Below are 24,388 nucleotides of genomic sequence, written 5' to 3'. Positions count from 1 at the left end.
GGTGTTGTAGCTGTTCCTTCAGTGGTAGTGAAAGGCCCAGATGTAATTTCTGTTATTTCTGGTTTGGTCAGTTTTGCCGATGTGGTTTCAAATTCAAATGTAGTATTTAATGGAGATGTAGTACTAATAACTGTGACAAAATACAATGACATGACATTAAAACATGCATATACTTCCATAATACAATTCAATTTTCTCAATATTTCTCAATACTCTATCTATATCTTTGAGAAATCATCAGTTTAATACCTGAAGTGGTGTTTAGTATTGTACTAAACGTAAATGGAGTTGTTGTTGGCCCAGCTGTTGTGGTAATAAAGCAGGGGTATATGCTCCTTGTTACAATTCCATTCTCTGCACACTCAGCTGTGATGCAGTTTCCTAGGCCATCAGTTGTGTTGTAGATATTGTCCCCATAGTTGTACATTTTTCCATTAATGATGCATGTACAATCTACAAGTAAAACATTTTGTCTTTTTGTAAATACAAATTAATTCATATACATTTATTATATTATATATAATAAATTAAATTTGAAAATAAATGTTTTTTTCAATTTGCCAAGCAATAGATTTATAGCATAGCTTTACAAGCTTATAGTATACTTACAGTTAACACTGTAGTTACATTGTATCCCCGACATTGTACATAAGCTTGAAAGAAAACAACGTTGTGGTTATTTCATTTGTGTCTGGTTATACACTCACTGTGGCATGTTAAACATCACATTTACTTCTCAATAACTGTATATTTCACATACAGTGCCATGAGAAAGTTTTTGCCTTCTTTCTACTTCCTTTTTTTCAGATCATTGAAATAATAGAGTAATAAAATATTTACATTTACCTAGTCCTTTGCCCCTGTCAAAGTGCAGTAGGTTAAATGATCTTAAAAAGCGATTCATCAGGCCAAAATCTGAAGAATTACCTGAGAAACAACTTTATCATATACAATTCTAAAAAGGGTTACAAAGCCACTATGACAGCCCTTATCCATACACAATGAAAACTTGAACCTGCAGTGAACCTTCCCGGGAGTATAGAGGATTTTTGTTTCACACAAACAGTTTGTCTCTAAAGTTATGTGAAAGACTCCAGTAAAAGGAATCGGACAGTGGGCAAATACTTTTTAATGGCACCGTGTATTATATTTTATATACTTACATCAAAAGACCACATGTTGAATTCTACGTGCATCATTATGTACTGTGTGCTAAAATGGATGGAATGATGAATCTTGTGTGAGACATACCAGGTGTAGCAGTTCTCTGATGGAACCTTTTCACCAACGTTGTAATGGTTGCCTTGGTCATCATAGCATCCACACTGGTCCCCGGAAACGCACTTCATAGTGTCTTCATCAAAGTAGGGTTGGTTCGGGGGACACTGTGGATAGCAGCCTACGATGTTTTAAAATAGTGGTTAACTTGAGTAAATTTACAAGTACAATACATGCAAAGCTTTTTTGTAAACATTTCACAATTTGCCTCTCCTTCACCTATCATGCTCCAATCCTGGGTAAACGATGCGGGACAGACATGTTCACACTTTTCAGTACACTTCTTTATTGCAGCTGTTGACTTACGCACGTGGCTGCAGCTTTTCAGCTACAGCCTACACACAACAACAACAACAACAACAACCACAACCACAAAAGGACTTAGTTCATTCTGTTTTAAGCCGGAACACCAGCAAGGTGTGATTGCTGCTCATATACATCCGCCTCCCCCGCAGCCATGCCGCAGACCACGCCCTGCCACAGCTCTGCAGTCAAAAACAGGCTTACTACAGCCACTAAGAGTGAATAGTATTGAACCCTCACTAAATTATATATTTTTCATCTCTTTTCACAAGTCTCTGGATTTCTTTTTTATAAGACTAAGACTGGACTGTATTTTTCCATGTTTGGCAATGTTCACATTCTGTTTAACTTGTTGCTTTTTTGAAGAAGTGGTGTAGACTAAGGAAGCTGTCTCATGACAAAAGTTACAAATAGTTGTTTGAAATGAAAGTTGCTTGTTTAAAACAAAAATTACTGAAGGATTCATTGTGAATGAGTTCATTATCTAAATACAGTTGCAGGTAGGCTTTTCTGTCATTGTTTTGTTTAGATGGGACGTGAAAATATTCCTTCCTGCCATGTGGGGAATGATGTAAAAAGCTTGTGAACCACTGTGTCATAGGCAGGGATACGGTCTGTTGTTCTGTTGACTTAAGCTCCACATTTAAAACAAAAATAAAGAGTCCACAAATTGGCATATCAATACTGTGCCTAATGTACCTTCCAGGTTGGTGATGAGTGACGAGCAGTTTCCAGATGGATTCCTACATGTTTTCATGCAATTAGCTCCACAAGGCTTATAGTGCCACTCACATTCACCAGGTGAATTATAGTAGTCACAGAAAATAGCTGCAAGAAACAAAACCATTGCTTATTAGACTTGTAGAGCATTGATGATGTTTTTCCTTCCCACTGTCACCAAAGTGCTTGCTCATAGGGGGTCATAAGAGTGTTGGGTTTTTCTCTGTATCTATTATTGTACGATCTACTGTACAATATAAAGCGCCTTGAGGCGACTGTTGTTGTGATTTGGCGCTATATAAATAAAGTTGAATTGAATTTAATTGAATTACATTAATCAGACTCACGACAAAACTTTGGAGTCCTCCATGCAATGCAGGTCCCAGCTTCATTACAGGCTTTAGCATATGCAGCCACCGCAGTACAGAGACATTCGCAGTCCCCACCAGTGTCACAAGCACAGGAGTCTCTCACACAGGAATCAAAATATGGACCAGGGTCAACCTAGAACACATACAGTAATACACTACCAGTCAGTTTCACAGAACCCCAATTCTTCCAGTTTTTTTATTGAAATTCAGACAGTTCAATTATTCCTTTTACTCTGTAAGCATAGAACAAATAAACAATTCAAGTTAAAAAAGAATCATGCAATCCATTTTTAACCACAATGTATTCAGGGGTACAGATTGAGGAACTGTCCTTTTGCCTCCTCAATACTGTACAAAGATCATAGACTTTGATTTTGATTCATTACTCCATAACACCTTCTTCCATTTTTCATTAGTCCATTGGCAATGTTTCACAGCTCAGGTAAACCTCTTTAAACCTCTTTTTCTTATTCTGAAATCTTAGCATTGGTTCTGTTGCTGCAACTTGACCAGTGTTGGTCAATTACTTGAAAAAAGTAATCAGTAACTAATTACTGATTACTTCCCCAAAAAAGTAATCCTGTTACTTTACTGATTACTTATTTTCAAAAGTAATTAATTACTTAGTTACTTAGTTACTTTTTAAAAACACGATTTACACCCTGAAGAGGTGATAAATAGATCTTTCAGCCCAATTCTACTTTTTCTGCATAATCCATCATACAAAATGTAATCAAATGGAAAAGTCTCTTTTTAAAACTTGTTTTATTAGTTTTAATCTTTTAACTTTATGCATCAAGCAAACATTTAATTATCTGCAACATTCTCTGACTGGAAGAAATTAGTTTAACATTTAAACCTATTTTCTGCACATAAAATAAATGCAAGTAAAACACAGCAGAAAATAAATAAAGTCAAAGACTCAGCGGTCCTGTTGCTCTATTTTCACCTGTAAAGCAGGAGTGAGGTAGGCGGAGGGTTACCCTGGTGCAGGTGTGCTGCGGTCAGTGGAAGAATCCGCGAGTTTCTCTGTGAGTTTCCCATTACGTCGTAGCTACTCGGTGCTTGTTGGAAGTTTAGGGGTTTTTTCGCTGTAAAAAGAAGTTTTCTTCCCACGCACAGCGGACACTAATGTTTGTGTCACTTTTTATGGAATCAAACTCAAAGTAAGGTCAGTACTTCCACGCTTTAAACGCTGCACGCTCATACTCTCTCCCACAATCGATATGTGATCCATTGTTGATCTGCACACAGCTGTTGTCACGAACGTCGCACTCGCTTACGTCACTGTTGTGAGTCATTCTCGCAAAAAATGACGGTTTTAGTAACGCAGTAACGCAGCGTTCCTACGGGAAAGTAACGGTAATCTAATTACCGTTTTTGCAATAGTAATCCCTTACTTTACTCGTTACTTGAAAAAAGTAATCAGATTACAGTAACGCATTACTGCCCATCTCTGAACTTGACCTGTCAGTTGAAGTTGAGGCTTGCTTACTATGACCACAATTAAGCTCTGCTTCTAGCTCAGAAACTTGTCTTCTGACTCTGTTGAGGTTTTGGTTCTAGTAGACTTTTCCCCTGTTTCTGATTGCCTTTTGAAGGTGAAGGACACTTGGCATCTTAATTTCTTTGTAGGAAAGATTTACACCTTTTCTCACCATTTTTATAGCAACACACAACTTTCTGCCCAAATCCTGAGGGTGTGGTTGGTACCACAATGTGCTCCAACACTACCTTTATGTAGACATACGCAGGTTTAAGTTATCGCCCACTACTCTGGATTATTCCCACAGTCTAAAGACATGTAATTAGTGGGATTAGGTTAACTGGTGATAGGTGGGGTAGGTTCCAGGCCCCCCACGACCTTGAATAGATAAGTGGAAGAGAATGCATGGGCGGATGGATATCACATATCGTGTCTATTAGGTAAAGATTCCTAAATGCCAGACATTAAGATAAAAGAACAAAGAGCTCATAGGGGAAATTAAAGTGCATATTCTTTTGTGCATTTTTGTGTGTGTGTATCCATTTCTGTATATTTGCTACCACCAAACATACTGACCTTTGAATGACAGCTCTGGAAGGTGACACTTGTGATGATACTGCACTGTTTTTGAGACCAGGCTGCCCGGTAGCGATTTGAGGCACAGGGATCACTGATTAGCTCTGCACTGGGGCAACTAGATGAAACTTTCCAGCTGTTACCAAATTGTAGAACATCTGCTACTATTTCCTGGGAGCGTGTGGTGAAGTCATTCTTACTGTTACCATCATAGTTTCCACACAGACCACAGACCTGACCCTAAGAGGAAAGGAAGCAGTGGTACAGATTAAAGCCCTCGTTTTAATGCTTTTTTTTTTAAATTACAGTGATATCACAATTATTAATACGTATGAGTATCAATAATTGTGTAATTGTATTTGTATTTGTACTGACTACTAAATTTCTGTTATTGTGAAATTCTTAATATTAACTTTCTTAAGCAATTATACTTCAACAGTAAAAAGAAGTAACTGTCAATCCAGATGTGCAGAATTTATTTCTTTTACCTGGAACTGTGGACTGATTGTAATGAAAAGACTGGTCTTCTGGTCCCACATGAGAACAAGTCCAGGCTTGATTGTCACCACTATGTAAATGCCCATTTTTTGTACCTGAAGCGCCTGGATAGTGCCCTTTACCACTTGTAAATTGTCATCTTTAAGCTGGAATTCATTATCCTGTGGGTTACAACAGCAATGAATAAAACAGGAATTTTATTTTTGTAGAATTTAAGCTACCTGGAAACCATATATGTGCAACAAACCTGAAAAGCTGAAAGCTCTTTTGTTTTTTCAAAAGATTTCAAAAAAATTGAATCTAAAAACAGTTAAATTATACAACCTTTAATTGATTCTGTAGTTTCTTTTTCTAGTATTAATTGTGCAATTTTAATATTGTTGGTGAAGAGTTCTTAAAACATTTTACTCTACATTCACTCTACATTTTGCAGTCATTATTTTTGAAAATGAGCACAACTGAAGGATTTTGTGTTTACCCCCAAGAAGATCTTGATGGTCTTAGAACAGGTGGTTCCTGTTGTTCCACATGGAACATTTTCAGTAATAATTCTGAAGCTTCCATTGCCATTATAGGTGCCACAGAAGTCCTGAGCAAAGCACAGTGCATGCAATTACTGGATACCAGTGTTAAAGTTAGAATCCTTAAGAGTTGCATAAAATCGATTTACTGATAAAAATGTTGATGTGCCTCTTTCTGTTCTGGTAAAATAATATACAAGAAACAGTAGCCAGAGTGAGCTTTACAATGAAGAGCTGCAGAAGAAAGATGGTACAACAGTGTGTTGCCAAATCTACCAAGGCTACAAAGTTTTCATTTTTAACTTTTAGCAACCTTACTTGTAGAAGTGTGTATTCGCACTGTCCACTGAAGTCGAACCTCTTATCGTCAAAGGTGACGTAGTGACCATCTCCATAGATTCCACAAACAGCATCACACGTCTCGTTGGTACATGTGAACTTCCTTCCACTGCAGGAACTGGGGAGAAACACATACAGCCGACAAAAACTATTAAATTAATTTCAAAATATTTGTAATATCTGTGTAATCAAGAATACAAAATACAAAAAAAAAAAAAAAACCCACAAAAAAACCCGCTGGTGATTAATTAACTACCTAGCTTTATGTTTTTACAAATATAATTAAAACAACTTCTTCTATTCAAACATTTGAAAAGTACAGTGTATTTGGTGAAAACACTGCCAAATTGTATCATTTAAACCCCAAATATAGCTGAATAGTGAAAATATAGTGACGTTTTTATTTAGTAAACAAGTTTTATAATAGAAACCCAACTCCCAAAAAGTTGGGACACCTTGCAAACGTAAATAAAATGTAAATAAAAATGATTTGCAAATCTCAGAAAGTCATACCTTTTTCACAGTAGACCATAGAAAACATGAAATGTTTGAATAAATGAAAAGGTCATTCTAAATTTGATGGCAGCAACACGTTGCACAAAAGCTTGGACAGAGTGTTGTTTACTACTGTGTATCATCCATCCCCTCTTCTTTTAAAAGCAATTTGCAAATGTCTGGGAACCAAGACCATCCCTTGGACTTTTGGAGGACGAATGTCTGATATTGAATTCTAGCAGTTCAACAATCTTGGATTTTCTTTGTCATATTTTTCATTCATGTTTTCAAGTGTAATTTCTGGAATGCACGCAGGCTAGACCCGTAGCCAGAGCCTCCTACTACAGAGCTATACTGTTGTTCCAGATGCAGTATAAGGTTTAGCATTGTTTTGCTGAAATATGCAAGGTCTTGCTGAAAAAGACATCTTTTTGTTTTTTTGTTTTTTTAAGAGATGAAGGCATTTGGACTGAGTCCTGATAATTTAGTTGCCTCTAGTGTGAAGAAGACAGTAGCCATTTTATTTTGTGGAAAACAAAAGAATTGGAAGTTTTGATTTATCAGACAACAGAACAGTTTTCCACTTTTGTAGTTTCTTATTATTCATTTTAAGCATGTTAGTGACATGTTGCCAGTTAAACGACCTATTTGCAAAATGTTTCTCCAGCTGTTATTTTAGTACAACTTGCTTTTTCAGTCTTGCATTGCCTTATCACGCAAACATTCATGCAGTGCTTTTTATTTATATCCAAACTCATTTATCCAGCATTAACACACCCTCAGCTGAATGCACTGGGGGCAACTCAGGGTTCAGTATCTTTGGGTTTTTTCCCCAAAGATTCTTTGATTGGATTGATCTCCAGATATTTTGATTGGTAGAAAACCTGCTCTGACACGTGAGCCTTGGCAGCAGTGGCGGCTGTGTCTCAAACAAGAACTATGAGAAACAAGTCACCTATTTAACTGACGTTCTTTATTGTAGTGGAAATATGTATAAATTCTTCTTATAACCTATATACTGCTGTTGAATATTTAAATATACATCTTTGTATGCTTGTAAAGAAATGTACAAACCAGGTATTGCAATCCACTGTCAGTGTCTCTCCAGGCTGGTAGACTTGTCCATTGTGCACACATGGACAGCTGGTCTCATTGACGCAGCCTCCTGCTCCATCTGACAAGAGCCCATCTGGGCACATGCAGCCTGATGTACAGCCTGTGTGGATCTGTATCCAACCAGAGTGAAAAATGAAAGGAGAGAGTAAGTCAAGCAAGACCTGTGCATGTACTGCACATTTAAGCACACAGCCAAACTGGCACAACTGTGCTGTACTTACACAAGCCATGTCAGCGGTGCTGCAGCTCTTTTGACATTCAGTGCCAGTAGCCCCAGGTTGAGCAGTGGAGCAGTCAAAGTACACCATGGGATATTCGCATTGTGGTGAACCTAATGGTAAACCTGGGAACAAAATATAACAGCTTCACATTCATAGTTTTATTGTCATTGTGAATTTATTTACAGTTCACTGAGTGAAAACTTCATAATATGAAAGAGAACTGAAGATGTTTGGCTACTAATTTTATCAAACAAATTAACGACAATAGCATCTAATCTGTGTACATAATGTTAATTACGGTGCCTACTTAGTAGCTGTGTTCCTCCAGAGCAGCTGAGAATGCCTTGTCTGCAGACACTGTGAGAACAATTATGAGGGAACATGAGAAATACTTTTATATGACATAATATCCTCAGTCATTCTTTAACCGTGTAGTTTCTTATTATTCTTTTTGTTATTTAAAATGTTCATGGGCAAAAAACATCCTAGTTGTACTGGTGCATTCACAACATGAATTTATAGAATGGAACAACATTTTTCCTCTAACTTGCAAGTCAATGCTTTGTAGTTGGTATATATACAGAATACGGCTTCCAGCATCCTGTGTTCCCCAGTTCAATATTCGTTTAATCCTCCTGTTTTGTTCGGAGCAAACACGTCCCTGCCATTAACACGTGTCATATTAAGTGAATACAAATCTATTAGCTGAGCTTCACTTTGTTTTTACAGCAAATTAACTTTAGCAAATGAACATTTTAGGTTGGTGATGGTAAACATAAAAATCCAAGAAAGTTGATTCTGTTCTAGCACCGCTGATTAAGAATGGTCAGTTGGTCAATTTCATGGCCATTATGATGCAAAATCATCATAATGGCCATGAGTACTATCCATAGAGAGTTGGGGACTGGAAAAAACATAAATAGCACATTTGCATTATGACTAAAAGTAGCAAACATTGCTAAACCTGCAGTCAGCTGAGACTGAAGAAGTTACTCGGATGAGTGACAAAATATTTCTTCCACTGAAAACATGTCCAGAAGAACAGAATCAACCTTTGAAAATTTCCTCACCTGAATGATTCAGCATGAATTAAGAAAAATTAGTCGGCGTTATTTACCATGTGCTGCCATCTTTACTGATAGTCTGTCCAGGAGGAACAATAATGCCTTCAGCATAGCAGGGACAGCTTTCACGGGCTACACACTGGCCTTCCTCATTCATGTAAGTTCCTTCAGAACAGCCACAGCCATCCACTGTGGTGAAGTTGACCTGACAAGAGTAGTCAGTCTGGCCGAGGGAACGGCAGGTACGCCCACAGCTGGTCATGTTGTAGTTATACACAGTTTCTGCTGCACATGATGTGCTGAATGTCTCTGTTATGAGAGATATGAGATGTTTATACAATGAGCCAACAGTTCAGTTCAATTTAATTCAATTCAAATGTTGCAAAAATGAATCAAACACAGATGATTTAGTAAGATTTGTTGTATTCAAATGACCTGCTACTTCTGCCATTATTTAAAATAGATACCAAAATATGTGCCATAGCTGTGGTACTGGAGACAAGAACTGTTCGTGTAGTACGAATGGCATGGAAAGATGTCTGGTGGGTTAACACCATAACACAGACATGGTGTCAGCAGCTGACCCATGCTGACAATGTGATGGTAATAATAACATTTATATTAACCCAAAGAATTTAGAGTTTCCTCAAATTGTGACTGCTGCTGCTGACTTTAATTTACAGGGGCTCTGACACATTTAATTGTCATGGTCATCGAGGTACAATATTCCTGTGAGTTTAGCACTAACGTTGTTGATTTAGCACAGATTATTCGATTATTTTACATACAAGTGTACTCCAATTGCAGTATGAATGCTGAAAACTGAATTGTTTGAGTTGAATTGTTGTAACTGCTCAATCTTTGCTGAAATCGTTGAAGCTGGCAGGCTGACCGTTTTTAGATGAGCTGAAAGCTGAAGAATATATCCAAATAAGCTGACAAATAATGAATGTTTATCTGAAATTGATGCGAAAACTGATACATTGCATTATTACATTTAAGAAGTGAATTTAAAAAAACTGTAGATGACTTAATGATTAGACTCAAGGATCTTAAATGAAAAGCCAGCATATTTTCACATGTTTGAGGGTTTTTATTTTTTAAAAAAAGCTCTTTATTTGATGTGCTTGAAATGATATTTAAACAAAAATTTAAAGACAAGGACTGATTAAAGTAAGTTTTAAAACATTTCTAATGATCCAGTCAATGAAGAGCTCATTCAAATTTCATGAAATTCGAATCCACAAATGAAAAATAGACCTAAAGTGTAATCAACAAATCAGAATGACCAATTATTCTCATACATTGATTGCTGGTATAGAATCAGTCTGTGGGAAATTGCTGTTACATTTCCCTTTTTGAACCTGTCGATAAACTGCTTCCAAATACAAAACCAGAACTCATATCATAATACTTTTTTAAAAATAAGGACCAAGGACTTCTTCGACATGACAGTGGGTCTCTCCGCATTTAATCATTAGTAATCATCAATCTCTGCTGCTCTACCACAGCATGTCTTTTGTCCGGTCTTCCTCCCCTCACCTCAGCCAGTCACGGCGGATGGCTCTGCCTCCCTGACCCTGGTTCTGTTGGAGGTTTCTTCCTATTAAAAGGGAGTTTTTCCCTCCCACTGTCGCCAAAGCATTTGCCCATAGGGGGTCGTATGATTGTTATTTTGTCCTCTGTTGTATTATTGTAGGATTTTCATTTCCAATCCGGTCTACCTTACAATAAAAAGCACTTGAGGTGACTCTTGTTGTGATTTGGCACTTACAATATAAAACTGAATTGAATTAAATTGAATTAAAAATTGGGTTGTGGGGCCAATCTAAAAACAAAAGGGTTCAGTCCTGTTGTCGAGAAAACCCCCTCACTAAAAACACAATGTGCTTCAGCGAGCATTGGCACATCATGTCAAGAAGAAGAAGACAAATGGTCCTATGTTTTAAATGTAAAATCATGCCTGTGGACACAGCAGCAGTTGAAAGAGAACATGTTCAGATAAATTTGTTGTTTGAACCCGTGTTTCTCTTTTCAAGGATGCTTAGTGTTTTACTTACCACAGATGGTTTTCCTCCAGCCACTGATGTGGACTCCTGCTGCTGAGCAGGCATAGACATATGAGGAAACTGCTGCACACATGCAGTCCTCACTTTTTTCACAGTTACAGGTGTCATACATACAGTTCTGTCAAAAGAGTATTCGTGAAACGATTAACAAGAGTTCAGCTGCAAAGTTCTCATTAAAACTTTGCATGTACAGACCTACATCTTTATATGTGCTGGGGCTAACGACAGCGTGGCAGGGAGCAAACACTCCCTCGGGATCAGTTAATTTGGAGCACCAGAAATCAGCATATTTCTCTAAAACACAGAAACATTCAGAATTAAACTTGTTATATATCATCTGTTGTTCAATAAAATCTTGAAAAACAGCAAGGAAGTATGGTATTTTTCATATAACATAATAACTTTTATAAGATAAAACATAATAATACAGGAGTTTTATCTGTACCTGTGAGGATGTTGTTGTTACAAGGGTCTCCAAAATGTGATATAATGTCCGGGCAGCTGGCTCTGGTTTTCCATGCATTTGCAAATGCAGCAGCAGTGCCTTCCACCAGCCCACTTGTCACTCTAAAGTCGTCACTCATGATGTCGTTGAAGTTTCCACATAAACCTTTCAAATAAGAAGCTCCACAGTTACACAGATTCCAGACGTTCCAGACACTAACAATAACGTGGAGACATACCAGAGGTGGTTCCTGTGAGGGACCTGTCAGCTGAAATGAACAGCTGCATTATGGGAGACAGCTGAATCATCAGTTGTATGCCCACTGTGGTGCTTACAAGGATGTAGAAGGAAGATGGCTTAAAGACTCTCAGATCAGCTGTAGAGGTCAGAAGACATGAAAAATGTAGCAATTAATTCAAACACAAACATACAAACGTCAATGACGCAGATAAATAAATACAACTAATGAGTGTGGTGCTTTTGTTCCAATTCTTTATTACATATTTTGTAGTGAGTTGAACAAAATTCTTTTGCGAATACTAATTTTGCTGGCCCTTAGCTTATGTAAATTGAAAGTCACGTTCAAGCACGTTCAATTTACCTGTGATAAATTGTCAAGTAAGACAAATTGAATGTCACATAAAACAAAATCAAACAAAGAATGCATTAAATGATTATATAAGTACTTGGATTTCTAATAAACCTATAGTGAGGGTGCGTTGGGACTGCCTGACAGAAGGCTCTGTCTGTGAGGTGGCAGCTTTCCAAGGTAGGCTGAGAACATTGAGTCTGAATCAACAATGTTCAGCATCTCCATTGTTGAGGCTGCTGCAAAAAGTTGCAGCTGCGAGGTGGTGCCTGTCATGGTGGTAATCCTTTAGCCAGACTGTAGACACCTGAGCAAAGGGAGCTTTCAAGCTGAAGGTGTCCACAGGTTAGCCTGTGGGGACTTTGGAGGAAGCAGAGAGAAGCGGGCTGCCGCTGCAGTACACCGGTCTTTCGTGGTGAAGAGAGAGCTTAGTGTGAAAGCAAAGCTGCCGATTTACTGGTTGATCTATGTCCCTACCCTCACCCGTAGTCACCAGCTTTGGGTAGTGAACAAAAGAATGTGACTGCAGATAGAATTTGTTTTCTCCAAAGAGTGGCTGGGCTCCCTACTGGCAGGAGGCTGATGGGGTAGGCACACTGGAGAGATTACATTTGTCTGCTGGCCCAGAAACACCTTGGCGTTCCTTTAGATAGGTTGGAGAAGGGGGATAGGGAGAAGGAGGCCTAGGTTTCTCTGCTTAGACAGGAAAACCCTCAACCCGGGGTCAGAAGAAGGCAGGAGGCAGAAGAAAACGGATGGATGAATGGGTGTTTTTTTAAAAACATTTATTACTGAGGAAAATGTGCATACATAGACTATGATCATTATATTAAGAAGATGTGTTTACTATATGTGGACAGTGAAATGTGAGATAACTTACCTGTAAACAGTGGAAGCTGAGAATTAATCTGGTTCACATAGACCTGCCCAGATGCCTGAACTTTAACAACCTGTCATTTTGCAGAAAGACACATTTTAGACACACCAGGATTTGCAAATTCTTATTGGTGAGAAAAAGCACCAGATTTTGTGAGATCTGGATTTTTTTTCAGACACAAGGAGTAATGATGGTGTTTTTATGCCTGCAGCTTACCACAGAATTGCTGCCTAAGGCCAAAGTTACAGTTCTGAGGCAAGTCTTTGTGTCACTTAGCCCGCACTTGACCAGATCCACCAGCACAGTGTAGGACAAACCATTACTGTCCTGCAGCGCACATCAAAACAAAACATGTAATCAGTCACCAAAAAAAAACAACATTACACTACACATGTATGTACTCAAATCATATTATTGTATTAGCATATTATTTTCTGATGGTGCATCCGGTTTAAGATGCTGCTGTTATGTGTATGTGGAGAAGGACTAGCAGTGAGTATCACCTTAGCTAGAACATAGGAGCAATCGCCATGAAATGTGTAGACTTTTCCATCAAAGGTGTTAACATGAGCTCCTCCTTTGACAGAACAGATTCCTGGACAGTTTGTCTCTGTACAACTCCACTGACCGCTTTCACATACACTGTCAAGACACACACACATTTCATTTATGTATTAAAAATTATTAATATGGTCAAATATTCATATAACTGCTTTAGTAACACACTGCATTACATTTTCTACTATGTCTTAAAATAAACTCACTAACGTTTGTAAAACTTTAAAAAGGTAAAATTGTCACATAAATGTACAAACTGTAAATGTGAGGAGACTGCTAAAACATTCTTACTTGCAGTACCTCCGACGTACACAATAATTTTGTGGGAGATTGTAATTGTGTAACTTAGAAATGGCTTTAACACTTAATCATCCTATCAAAGGTACTCTTAGATTCATGTCTTTACCATTTCTAGTATCACATACACAATAAAAATGTTTTATTTTCATTTTTTTAACTCTGCAACAAAGTGGCACAAATTCATTTTACCAGGATCCACAGTGGTGCGAGTAGGACTCTCCTGGCTTGTAGATTTCGTTGTTGTGCAGACATGGACACTGAGAGACTGCGATACATCCGCTGTTACCAATGTCATCAAAGACCATCCCTGAGAAAGAGACGCAAAAAATATATATTTATATATATATATCCATAGGTCCGTCATCCTATTCACGTAACCCCTTCCACCAGGGTTACTTGCGTAGTAGCATTCCAACAACGCCCTGTTTTCGTCTCTTGCCCACCGATGCCTTCTTGTTCCAGTAGCCCACTTCTCGTCAGGGTGCCCTGGTTCCTCAACACCTGACGCGGACCTTGTTGATCCGGGCGTCGTCCGAGCCGGCATGCCTTCATATTTATCTATTTAAAACAGGCCTGGCCCGGATCCGGCATCAAGCTGGCACTTCTGACTGAGTGGTGTCATGGCAGGGTGTATGTCAACCAGATGTGTGCCAGGTCTGGCAACGACGTCACTCTTTATGTGATGGCATGCCATATCTGGCCCGATTATGGTTTGGTTTATGTGGCCCAGGCCCATAGAAAACAGCTCTGGCCGGGATCCGGCATCAAGCTGGCACTTCTGACCGATGGTTGTTATGGCAGGGTGTATGTCAACCAGATGTGGGCCAGGTCTGGCAATGATGCACTACTTATGTTTCTGTTTTCCTATTTTAGTTAGAAGACCCAAATGCCATGTTGCAATACTATACTACTATGGTAGCCGACGTTTCAAATGCAGGTTTGACAGATTTGTGAGTTTACACTTTATCCAAAACCTAGTGAGGGTTTACTCATCTGCACATGGGCCAGCAAAGGGCCACCAGTGTGTCTGCAACTGGCCTTGTGCTGGCCCATGTGTAGGCCAGATCTGGGCCCCCAAAGGGCCGTCATTCTTTGTGGTATGTAGGTCAAGTGTAAGCAAATTGTGTGGGCCAGATCGGGACCATACCAATTTTGCTATTTGGGAAAGGTCTCAAATATCACTACATGTAGGGGGGGTTGTTTTTTTTCTACTGTTGTCATCCCCTTCTCTCTTCTGGTCCACTTGTCAACCAATCAACATTTGGCAGAATGCAAAGTAGTGTGTGGTCGAAACTCTCTCCCCTCTCTGTCCTACTGAAATCGTGTCTGCCGATGGACACAATTGTGGGACCATAAAACAATCTTTATCTGTTGGATATGTGTGGTACATTGTATTTCAAGTTCCCAGTCAGAATATTTATCTGGAATGCCACCTCAACTCAGAAAATCCAAAAACTCAAAACAAAGAAATAAAAAAATAAAAAATTGGAGCAACCCTACCAATCCTAAGTTAAAAATCAAAGATGGTGGCAGTGAACATAAACAGTGGTGAAACTTTTAATCTGTACTGCCACTGGTATCTAATTGTGACTTGCTAAATAATCCATACACAGAGTGCTTATCAAGTTCTATCATAAATGTGATACCATGGTGTTTTTAAGCACAAAAGAGGTATTATGCTATATTGCTAGTGATGCATGAATGGCTCAATCCAAGAAGCAAAACAAACCCTGCTTTTTTTTATCTTCTGACTTCATTAAAGGGATGTGCTGACTCAGGAGCGACGTGGCTCCCGAGTTCCGACATCTGAGATCCGAATTATGCAGTTTTAGTTTTGTGTGAACAACCTGGCTGCGACTGCCCAGAATACTTTGCAATTGTTTTCTCTCTGAGAGACAGAAAGCAAGAGATGGAGTGCAAAAGGAGTGTGGATATACCAGCAGGGCAGCTGCAGCCATCATGACAATGGCTGTCACATGTCTGGCTGGCCTGAGGGGTGGAACAGCTGTCAGGACATGAACTGCTACATTCCAAGAACACCATGTTGTATGGACATTTCTTGTCTGTGGACAAAAGTTTTTCAATGTCAATTAAAGAATTTTGCAAAGTATAAGGAAAAAACACTGCCTATGATGGAGACCCAGAACTGTAAATGTTGCACCCTTACAGCAAAATGTATCGTTCCTCCATTCTTGGGGTTTGCCACCTGCATGGATGCACTGTCTGGAGAACTCTGAAAGTGTTTTGCAGAGGACAAAAGTAGTGTTGTCTGTAGAGTTGCACGTGTCCACCATACAGGCTTTACTAAAGGATTCCACGTCAAGAATGTTTTGGCAATCAACAAAGGGATCACTGGAGAAAGTCTGGTCACAGAATTGCTGAAAAAGAAGTCAGTCAGTTAAAAAAATACATACTGCCAATCATTTTTAGAAGCCTACAGTTTGAACCCTCAAGGTAGCAAGGTAACATCTGTTTGAGTTTACAATAACAGTGCGTTGAAAAAGTGTGAACTTTTTCACATTTTTGTCACCTTACAACCACAAACATGTCACAGTTTTCAGATTTTTATTTGCTTAAAATTTTGAAAACCGTGCATCATTTCCATACCACTGCACAATTATGAGATTCTCTGTATTGGTCTATCACAGAAAATCTTAATGAAAACATTTTGGTTTGTGGTTGTAAGGTACAACATTTCCAAGAGTTTAAGGGGTATGAGTACTATAATACTATATATATGTATATATATATATACTATATACTATAATACTATTAATATTGCACTGCAGCTGCCTCAGACGTGCGGAGTATAGTAGTAAGAGTGTGTTTATTTAACCCTAACCCAGCAGACCTTCTCCCACAGACTAATTCAACCCACGAAATAATTTTTACAATCCTTCATAAACCTGTATAATAACTCTTCATTCTGTGCCAGGTGACAACATCTGTCAGGCATATGATAACACACAAATGTCTTTAATGCAGCTATTGTTCTTAGATTTATACTGTGTTATAATGCATTTATATTATTGATTTGCACTGATTTGCACTGCTCTCTTAAATAGTCTCTGTATTACTGCTACTGTTTTGCTTTTACATTTTTACTTTTCTTTGTATTTTTAATCACAGGTGTATATATAACATGTTGCAATGTTTCACAGTGGCACTTTAACCTTGATGTTTATTTGTTGTTTTCTGTAGACTGTATAAATAGTATAACTACTTGTCATCACAGTAACAGTTTTAGTGAAGATAGCATTAGTTAAACTACAAGAATGTCTTTAAGATATAAAGAACTTAATGACCTCTAATTTCCTGCTTCTCAATTCAGATAGAAACTAGTTCACGCACAGTGCAGTAAGAGTACTGACAGGGTAAAGAATCAGATAACATATTTCTCCAATACCAGCTTATCTTCATTGGCTCCCTGCTAAATCCAGAGTCAAAGTTAAAATTGAATCTTCCCTTTGCTATCCTGCATTGGGCCTAGGCTGCTGGTGGCTTTCCATGATACACTGTTTCCGCACTCACCTCTTTTACCCATTATGTTTTTATAATAATAATGGATTGGATTTATATAGCGCTTTTCGGGGCCCTCAAAGCGCTTTACAATACCACTATTCATTCACTCTCACATTCACACACTGGTGGAGGCAGCTACAGTTGTAGCCACAGCTACCCTGGGGCAGACTGACTGAGGCGAGGCTGCCGTATCGCGCCATCGGGGCCAAAACCAGGTGGGTAAGGTGTGTTGCCCAAGGACACAACGACCAGGACAGAGAGCCCGGGGATTGAGCCGCCGACCTTCCGGTTACAGATGCGCTACCCAACCCCCTGAGCCCTCTTACACAGTGTGTCTTTATGTCGTCTTCTGCCCCTCACCCCCGAGGTGAGGCCGGATGACTGACCCTGCTAATGGTTTCTTCCTGTTAAAAAGGGAGCTTTTTCTTCTCACTGTCACCAAGTACTTGCTCTCAGGCAGTCATCTGATTATTGGAGTTTCTCCATATTACTGTAGGCTCTTAAACTTACAATATAAAGCACCTATTGATTTTGTATAATTAAAACTGAATTTAATTTAACAGTGTTGAAAATGAGAAATAGTGAAGACTCACCTTATCACCACAGCTCGGGACTGGGTTGATGTCAGTCTCCTCACAGTACTCTGTGGGGCCATTTATCTTCCAGGTCTCAGCATAGTCCACCACAGACACTGGGGTTCCTGTAGTACAGCACAGTCACAATAAAATGATCATGAAGCTTATTGGGGGGCTTCTTCATTACGTATTCTATTTCATAATGAACCAAAAAGGTCACAGGTCTGCATCTAGACTTTCAGTACAGATCTATGCTATTTAAAAATGGGGAAAATTATGCTAATTGAATGACAGTATATGTTGCTCCAAATCTAATAAATATAATTCACTATTATAGGGGCCCTCGTAGATGTGTAAGCTAAGACGTTTCCAATGTGCACTAACCCCCATGTAGATTTTTTCAAAAAGAAATTCACTTTTTTTTTCATCAAACCGAAGCATTTCAGGATCCTTTAAAATTACATTTATGGATGCAGCAACTAATGGTGGTCAATGACAAATGGTTTTGAAAACCTATGCAATCATTTCTGCTACACAATTATGCCTATTTTCAGTGTGCACGCTTTTGAAAAGGGGCTGAAGATCGCAACTATTCAATATTGTTGACTGTGATTTGTGCACAGAGAATTGTTGAACTATTTGCCTTTGTAGTCTTTCATAGAGTGGAGCTCCTCCCTGTCTTTACTTCTGAATGACTGTGAACTTTTTTGAAAAGTTGCTGCTAACATTAAAAGAAACCAGTGGTGTTCTCTCAGGACAAGCAAGGTGAACAGTGACTGACTTGTCAAATCTAGAGATCATTAAAAGGGACAAAAAAAGGCTATTTCTCTCCTCTCTCTCAGCTTATTCCATGCTCACAAAGTGTAACGTCTCTGCCTTATGAGCATGTCCATCTTGCTTAAGGACACTTGATCTCCACAACTTGAGAGTGGGGCAACGTTTTCCCCCCTTGTGTTTTCTCACATCCACATTGTGGATAGACAGTAACATTTTAGAACATTTTAGAACATTTTAGAACATTTTAGAACACGGTCTGCGAATAAGGCTTAAGTACCCTGTAATTACGTGCAATTTGCAGGCAACAAGTCATTCTTTCTGCAGGAAACAATGACACAATTATAGACTGTAAGACCTGCGACTAAAGTGCGGGTAACCTGTAGGAAATGTGTTAATCAATACTTAATACTTCTTTTATTAGTCTTTCTTTAGTCACCTAAATACAATAAAAAATATACAAAAATTGGCATTTACGTGTATTTACAGTTTTTGTATTTATAAGAACAGTTTATTCAAACAACACCTTAAAATAAATGCATAAAAAGCATAAAAATAAATGCTCCACCTAGTTTATTTACTTTATTTCAAAAAGGTTATGTGTTCATTTTTAGGTGTGTAGAAATGACAACCATGTCATTTATATATATTTTTATGTAATACTAGTGTAATTTCCCAATGCAACACAGTATTTTATTTTATTTCATATAGTATGTTGTTTTATTTTATTTTATCTTATTCCATGCTATTGTTTTTCTTATTTTTTGCTGTAACTTTGTACTGTCCCCTTTCTGCCATGACCAAACAAAAAGTGTGGGACTAATAAAGGTTTATCTTATCTTATCCTATATGTCACCCTAATCACTCTTTCCAAAAAAAATATTTTCTTGTTTTATTTTATTTTCTTGTTTGGTTTTCTCTCAAAATGGTTTTCCTCCTGATTATTTCATTGTAGGATCTGGAAGGACCGTGAAGCAGAACAGCGGCGTTATCAGTAGGTGTGGTTTTCCTAGCTAATGGTCTGCAATGTTTTTCCCCTGTTTGTAAAATGCTAAAACTTTATGTACATGTCTTTGCTTTGTTTAAAAAATGATAATAATTGGACCTTAACTATACTCAGACATTTCAACGCAGCTTTAAACAGACTGAATGTGTTCATTTTGTCTTTCTTCTTTTAGAGACTGCCCTTGATCACTTAATGCACAGGTACAAATGTATTATGAAAAGACACCAGAAGCTGGGAAACTGTTCAAGAGACACTTAAGTATGACAGTGTGAACAGGACAACCCTGTCACATATCACTGTTGAGGTACAGTGTGTGCAATGCATTAAAAACTATATATTTAGGAAGTTATTGCACTATCTGTCTTGCTGTCTTGTAAAATATTATACACAAAAGCCATGTCCACACTTTTAATTTTTAACAGTCTGAGGTCATTTTGGACATTTGTTCACAAAGAAAAAAAACTTGCAAATATCATGTGTTTCAGGGTGTAAGTATTGTTTTGTCTGCTAATGTATTTCTAAAGCTAATATTTTAAGGGTTAAGGAATAGTTTCATGTCCTTGTTTTTAATTAAAGTTTAATGAAAACAACTCACATTGTTTCCATCATTATAGGCACAGATGAGCCTATGCTATGACTGTAAATATCAATGTATGATTTCAAATAAGAAATGAAGAAAAGTGTTTATCTATGTATCATTTTATATGTAATATATAAAGAGTTGAATACTGAAACATCCATTAGGCACAAAATTAGTTGTGTAATCAGTACTTACTGAGTAAGTAATACTTACTCAGTATTTACTTAGCAGGATTCTTAAAATTACTTACAGTACAATTTACACCTCTGTCCCTGTAAAATACCTAGAAGTTAGACGAGATTAAGCGACTCCACAATACACCCCGCTCCCCAGAAAGTACAGGGTACGGTGTAATTGTAAAAAAAAAAAAAATCTGCAAAACCCTGACTTGTTGCCTGCAAACTGCAGGTAATTACAGGGTACATGCACGTTATTTGCAGTTTGTGTTATAATAACTACAGACTACATTAGACTACCTCCTGAAATATTACAATTATCTTACCATCATTCAGGAATTCATTGGATATGCCATCAAAGTTTCCACACAGTCCACATGTCTGAGTCCGATATTTCTCATCTATTTCAATCTGTGAAGATAATCAATTACACAATAGGTAACTGGCAAAATCACAAGACAGGACAATATTAATTGAACTCCAATATATGGCATTCTTTCCTTGTAATCCATTAAAAGGTTAAAGTAGGACATTCACATGACAATTTGTCTGCATTCTGAGATCATCTGAATAGCAGGACGAAAACCAGAACAAACAGCTTGTAGAACTAAGGGGTCATATATAGATAAGAATCGGAAGGAGCATATTTGGAGGCGACGTCCCTCTCCTCAAATCCTGATAATTTATCTCCAATAAACAGCCAGTCAGATAATTTATTTTTGTATGTGAGAGAAGGCTTCATACATCAAGGGAGTCGTCCAGGTTCCAGATTGCCTTTATTCCCAGATTAGCTTCAACAGAGATACTAGATGCGGTCCCCTTGACAGTCACTCCTGATTTACTGAATGGAAGAGATTCCCTGGTGCAAACAAAGAGTGATATTTTAAAAATGAGTGTAAAAATTAAAACAAATTCACATTACCCTTGTACTGCTGCTCTTTAGTTATACAAATCAGTCATTAACAGACCAGACAGACCCCTAACCCCACTGCCACAGAATATTGCTAGGGCTTTGTTTGAGCATTTGAAAGGACAAGATAGTGTCCTATGGAGGGATATTGTAGATTTGCAGGTTGCAGCGGATGCTTACATTTAGGTTGAGTGCTGCTGTCATTAAAGCAGAATAAATCTCATATTAAGATGGTACAATGCTGATAATGTAAACAGATACAATTGGACCTATGTTTGATATTGGATTCTGACTCCTGCACCCCCCTGAATATATAGTAGTTAAAGTTACTGAAATATTCTTGGAAAAATGTCAGTACAGTTGATAGGTCTTTCCCGAACTTACATCTTGCCATTGACAAGCACTGAGTTGTTAGAGAGCTCCACCTCAGATCCTTCCAGCATCATGATGATTTTGCTGATTGTGGGGATGTTGTTGACTAAGCGCCGCCGCATCTGGATATTAAAGTTTTCATAGCTGTCCTTGCATTGTATTGCAAGGACATGGTTACAACTCGAATTCAGCTGGAAGAAATCGCCATCAAAGGTTTTGAAGTGATAGTATCCCCAAGTTGTGCACACTCGGCCAATGTGGGATGCATTAGCTATAAAATTAATAAATTAATAAATTAATAAATTACAAATTCTTTTTGAGAAATCGTTTTAAATTTACATGAAGACCTGAAGAAAAAATAACCATATTGGACATTTGCAAACTTACCTGAAGTCATGGTCAGTGTGTTTGTAGAAGGAGCAGTGGTCACTGTAGTAAAGACAAAAAAAGGTATTTATTAATTTAGATGTAGGAAATTAGAAATTATCAACTGACAATTCACTGATATGAAACTCAAACTGAAGATTGCCAAGACAGTTAACTGTTGCAGATATCCCAGAACCATATGTACTCTTTAACACCAGAAATGGCTTCAGTAGATTTAACCAAGACTGTCTGCAGCAAACTGCAGTACAGTTTCTAATTAATATGCCTTAATTAGCTGAAGTGTTGAAGCTATGAAATAAATTCTATATAAACCAACCCAAGCATGATATAATGTATCTAAATTTACATCATCAGTTGGGATTCACATGAATGATCAAAGTAAATATGACTCTCTGTCCTCTTCCCAATATCTTATAGCACATCCATTGAGTGTGAAATTCTAATATTTCCAGCACATCATTTACCATTCTGAGTAAGTGAGTCGACTATCAGCGTCAGATAGATGAGCCATGATATCAATTCAAGCCCTTTGGCCCCCATGTTGGTCAGGAGGACTAACACTACAGACGATAGGATTCACCTGGGGAACAAGCTCCTTTATAATGCGCCTCTGAAGGTGGAGCTACATTGCATCATATTTCATATTGAAGCAAATCATCAAGTATGTTTACTCAGCAAACATCATCCCCACCACCATACCGAGCAGCTTCTTCACTCTATATACTTCCAACTAACTATATAAAAACAGGAGGTTCTGATGGTTACAGTCCTGGCATTGCTTGACTCTCAGTGCACTAAGACATGAACAAGCCAGAAAACAGAGGGGAAACCGAATTGGTCTAACGGTTTAAATAGTTTATCTGTGCTATTTGGTTAACAACTAAAATAATTATCTGGTATTGAAAAAGTCAGTCCTGACATGAAACAAGTTAAACTAAGCTTAACAACACCTGGAATACAATACTGATCTACGCTTTGCTCCTGACATTAACCCAATCACTCAAACATCTAACACAGAATATACATTCTAAACTGCATAATGTAGATGCCCCTTTTTAGAAGTAGTAGCATTCTCGCTAATACAACTGTTTTTGGAACGTCTGTAGATAAGAAAATTTAATTACTGGTGCCACACATTTTGGCATCATATACAGCTCGGTCCATATCTTTCGAAAATGACTCATTTTAGTCATTTTTGTCTCTGGACACCACCGAGAATTTGAATCAGACAATAAAGCTACGACTAAAGTACAGACCTTAAATCAAGTGAAGGTTGTTCGAGAATTATTTGGACAGATAAAATCAAGGGTAGGAAGAGAAAACTATGGAAAAGAAAAAGCACAGCTTATAATCTTAAATATACCACATCAGTTTTCAAAACATAGTGAAGGTAAAATTAAGGCACAGACATGTGGAACTGCATCATTGGTCTCTATTGATGATTTGAGTGCTGTTAGAAGCAGGAGGGTGAAATCTCTGCTCAGATTCAGCCAAATGCTCCAAGACCGATTGGGCAGTGCTTCATAGTGCAAAACATGTTCCCAACATATATTCCAAAAGTAGCCCAAAAGTTCTTAAAGCAAATAAATAGGATATGCTTCAACAGAAAATGCAGAGATGAGTTCTTTATGGTACTTTCTGCACTAGTGTGTGCAAGTAAACATTTAGCCCAGCTAACAGTGGAAGATAAAGGTAAGTCCTTCGCTAATAATGAAAGCTAGAAGACTGCACCACATTTTGTTTTATGATAAATCGGTACACAGTTTTGTCATGGATATACAACATGTCAACTGACCCCTGGACAGCTGGTTGTCCACATACGTCTGATTCATGGAATCATCCTATATAGAGGTCCATCTGTCTCAAACAGGTTATAAAACAACAGTACACAGATCAAAAATAGAGTTTTCTTTCAAGAAAACACTTAACAGTCAAATGTAATGGTTGCTGTTTTTATAGTCAAAATGTTATTTTTCAAATGTTTACAGTGTTGAGGGCAGCAGTTGCCGATTTAAATTTAGATCAGTGATGCTGTTCACTTTTTACTGGCTAGGGCTTGGAAGGCTGTGCTGATGGCTAATCAGGAGATAAATTCACCAGCAAACAAGGAATACAAAACACACTTCACAGAGCAGGACATTGATCCAGAACTGAACTTTTTTAACATCAAAAATACCTGCTATTATCATAATGATGATCAATTCAACAAAACTGTCAAGGTGGACGGTAAAATATCTATAATTCACTTTAACAGTAGAAG

At 38.0% G+C, this 24,388-nt stretch overlaps 1 protein-coding gene across 1 annotated transcript in view; it reads right to left on the bottom strand.

The window, feature by feature from the left end:
* Window positions 1-21,863, bottom strand: part of LOC102214161 (mucin-5AC-like) — a 48,999-nt gene extending 27,136 nt beyond the window's left edge. Inside the window, exons 1-23 of the mRNA XM_013913301.1 lie at window positions 21,754-21,863; window positions 21,204-21,318; window positions 20,786-20,870; window positions 17,942-18,048; window positions 17,506-17,648; window positions 13,472-13,610; window positions 13,185-13,295; window positions 12,972-13,041; window positions 11,741-11,878; window positions 11,503-11,667; window positions 11,257-11,351; window positions 11,049-11,175; window positions 7,925-8,046; window positions 7,662-7,813; window positions 6,072-6,210; window positions 5,711-5,821; window positions 5,223-5,393; window positions 4,735-4,974; window positions 2,649-2,805; window positions 2,281-2,409; window positions 1,252-1,399; window positions 610-653; window positions 344-453 (exon numbers count right to left, since the gene is read on the bottom strand). Coding sequence (XP_013768755.1) covers window positions 344-453; window positions 610-653; window positions 1,252-1,399; window positions 2,281-2,409; window positions 2,649-2,805; window positions 4,735-4,974; window positions 5,223-5,393; window positions 5,711-5,821; window positions 6,072-6,210; window positions 7,662-7,813; window positions 7,925-8,046; window positions 11,049-11,175; window positions 11,257-11,351; window positions 11,503-11,667; window positions 11,741-11,878; window positions 12,972-13,041; window positions 13,185-13,295; window positions 13,472-13,610; window positions 17,506-17,648; window positions 17,942-18,048; window positions 20,786-20,870; window positions 21,204-21,318; window positions 21,754-21,863 — 2,928 coding nt within the window. The remainder of the gene's footprint in view (window positions 1-343; window positions 454-609; window positions 654-1,251; window positions 1,400-2,280; window positions 2,410-2,648; window positions 2,806-4,734; window positions 4,975-5,222; window positions 5,394-5,710; window positions 5,822-6,071; window positions 6,211-7,661; window positions 7,814-7,924; window positions 8,047-11,048; window positions 11,176-11,256; window positions 11,352-11,502; window positions 11,668-11,740; window positions 11,879-12,971; window positions 13,042-13,184; window positions 13,296-13,471; window positions 13,611-17,505; window positions 17,649-17,941; window positions 18,049-20,785; window positions 20,871-21,203; window positions 21,319-21,753) is intronic.
* Between the last annotated feature and the right edge of the window lie 2,525 nt (window positions 21,864-24,388).

The sequence above is a fragment of the Pundamilia nyererei genome, unplaced genomic scaffold (assembly GCF_000239375.1).
Source record: "Pundamilia nyererei isolate P.nyererei 1_Seehausen unplaced genomic scaffold, PunNye1.0 scaffold00124, whole genome shotgun sequence".
Lineage (NCBI taxonomy): Eukaryota > Metazoa > Chordata > Actinopteri > Cichliformes > Cichlidae > Pundamilia > Pundamilia nyererei.
This window is presented reverse-complemented; position numbering and strand designations above follow the sequence as displayed.